At 58.2% G+C, this 2,556-nt stretch overlaps 1 protein-coding gene across 1 annotated transcript; it reads left to right on the top strand.

Annotated features, from left to right (window-relative positions):
* The first annotated feature begins 339 nt into the window (after positions 1-339).
* ACTRT2 (actin related protein T2) lies at positions 340-1,753 on the top strand. Its single transcript, XM_001112288.4, has one exon. The coding sequence runs from the start codon at positions 538-540 to the stop codon at positions 1,669-1,671; it is 1,134 nt and encodes a 377-aa protein (XP_001112288.1). The 5' UTR covers positions 340-537; the 3' UTR covers positions 1,672-1,753.
* The last annotated feature ends 803 nt before the right edge of the window (positions 1,754-2,556 follow it).

Genomic DNA, 2,556 nt, shown 5'->3' with positions numbered 1-2,556 from the left:
GCACGTTCTAAGTGTCTGTTGGGACAGAATTGCTTACAACACCCCTCCAACCTGGTGCTTGGTTCTCCCCCTTAGCACAGGTAAGTGTTGTCACCCCAGAGGTTGCAGCTCAGGGAAGCTGGTTTTCTGGGGTGCACCCAGGTTGGGCTGCTTCTCTCCACTCTAAAGCTAAGTCTCTGCCTCAGCCCACACGCTTGTCCAGCACCACCCTAGGATGCGCTTGCCTCCCTCTCTTGAGCTCCTCACCCTGTGGGGGATGGGGGACTCAGAGCCCCGCCCCCTGGGCCGCTGAGGCTCAGGACAATCGTTGCCTTGGCTGGATTGTTACCTAGGAGGCAGCCCCCTAGAAGAGGCCTCAGCAGGCGGGGGCCCCCTGAAGGGAGAGCAGACCTGAGCCTGAGGATGGAGGGCTCCCTGGTGCGGTGCTAGCCCTGCCTTGAGACACCCCGAGAGCCGTGGGATCCCCTATTGCATCACAAAGTGGCCCTGGAGGGCTGGGCTTTATTTTGATGAGGCTGAGAAGGGAAGGCTGCGGGCATGTTTAATCCGCACGCGTTAGACTCCCCCGCTGTGATTTTCGACAATGGCTCGGGGCTCTGCAAAGCGGGCCTGTCCGGGGAGTTTGGACCCCGGCATATCGTCAGCTCCATCGTGGGGCACCTGAAATTCCAGGCGCCCTCAGCGGGGGCCAACCAGAAGAAGTACTTTGTGGGGGAGGAGGCCCTGTACAAGCTCGAGGCCCTGCAGCTGCACTCCCCCATCGAGCGTGGCCTGATCACAGGGTGGGATGACATGGAGAGACTCTGGAAGCATCTCTTTGAGTGGGAGCTGGGTGTGAAACCCAGCGACCAGCCTCTGCTCGCGACGGAACCCTCCCTGAACCCCAGGGAGAACCGAGAGAAGATAGCGGAAGTCATGTTTGAGAACTTTGGCGTGCCCGCTTTCTACCTGTCGGACCAGGCGGTGCTGGCTCTCTACGCCTCGGCCTGCGTCACGGGCCTGGTGGTGGACAGCGGGGATGGGGTCACCTGCACTGTCCCCATCTTCGAGGGTTACTCCCTGCCCCACGCAGTCACCAAGCTCCACGTGGCGGGCAGGGACATCACGGAGCTCCTCACGCAGCTGCTCCTGGCCAGCGGCCACACCTTCTCCTGCGAGCTGGACAAGGGCCTGGTGGATGACATCAAAAAAAAGCTGTGCTACGTGGCCTTGGAGCCCGAGAAGGAGCTTTCCCGGAGGCCGGAGGAGGTCCTGAGGGAGTACAAGCTGCCCGACGGGAACATCATCAGCCTCGGGGACCCGCTGTACCAGGCGCCCGAGGCCCTGTTCGCGCCCCAGCAGCTGGGCTGCCAGAGCCCCGGGCTTTCGCATATGGTCTCCAGCAGCATCACCAAGTGTGATGCCGACATCCAGAAGATCCTCTTTGGGGAGATCGTGCTGTCGGGGGGCACTACCCTGTTCCACGGGCTGGATGACCGGCTTCTCAAGGAGCTGGAGCAGCTGGCCTCCAAGGACACTCCCATCAAGATCACGGCTCCCCCCGACCGGTGGTTCTCCACCTGGATTGGAGCCTCCATCGTCACCTCTCTGAGTAGCTTCAAGCAGATGTGGGTCACCGCCGCAGACTTCAAGGAGTTTGGGAGCTCCGTGGTGCAGAGAAGATGCTTCTGAAGGCCGCTTCTCGAGGGGCACAGTGGGGGGTGAACCCGAGCCCCAGCTTTGGGAGGATGTTCAATAAAGGACAAATACCGGAGCACCTGTGGCCGCCTCCACTCAGTTCCTTTTTGGGGGCAGCAGAGTCATTTCTGGCCCTGGTGGTGAATCTGTGAAGTGGCTTGGTCCACACCCACTCCCCTTTGCTTCCTCCCAAGACAGCCCGGGCTGAGTCCAGCTATTCCATCTCCAGTTTGTAGGAAAGTAGGGCCCTGGACCTCAGGCGAGTAGGGCACTGAAGTCTGCATTCTAAACAAGGGTCTTAGGTGGGCCGAGAGAGTCGGCAGGGAGGGTGGGGACTAGTGGGTGCGCCTGGTTCTGAGGGCTCAGCAAGAAACCCCTACTCATGTGGGCCCTTAGCTAGCATGCCAGGGCCTGGGCTCTGCTCGTGAGAGGCCGGGCGGCTGAACAGGGTGGAGGTGTCGTTCTCAGCAGATAGGAACAGACAGGAACAGAAGTCACCGTTTGCTTAGGGCCCTCTAAACTCAGGGGTCCTGCTCCCAAAGGAAGTACAAAGAATTAACACTTCTGTTTAGTGAGTGTGATTCTTCTGTTTGTTTTTACTTTCAAGGATGTTTATAGCATCGTTGTTTGGGGGGAGAATGCTGGAAACAGAGTTAATGGCCATCACCAACGTTAACAGTTGAGTAAATTATGCATGGAGGGAATTTTTCCACATTGATGTGGTGGAATTAACCCAAAATATTATTGGGAGAGAAGTGGAAAATACAAATAACTCTTTATACATGGTCCTTCCCTTGGTTTTTTGGAAAAGCAACAGCGCCCCTTCCCCGCGTCTTTGCCTGTGTCCGCAGCTTCGTATGGACCCATGCCTGTGTTCTA

The sequence above is a fragment of the Macaca mulatta genome, chromosome 1 (genome assembly GCF_049350105.2).
Source record: "Macaca mulatta isolate MMU2019108-1 chromosome 1, T2T-MMU8v2.0, whole genome shotgun sequence".
Taxonomy (NCBI): Eukaryota; Metazoa; Chordata; class Mammalia; order Primates; family Cercopithecidae; genus Macaca; species Macaca mulatta.
Note: the sequence above shows the minus strand (reverse complement) of the source record. Positions and strands in the feature narration are given on the sequence as shown.

Coding starts and splice junctions, on each gene's coding strand:
- ACTRT2 (XM_001112288.4), top strand. CDS start 538: ATGTTTAATCCGCACGCGTTAGACTCCCCCGCTGTGATTTTCGACAAT.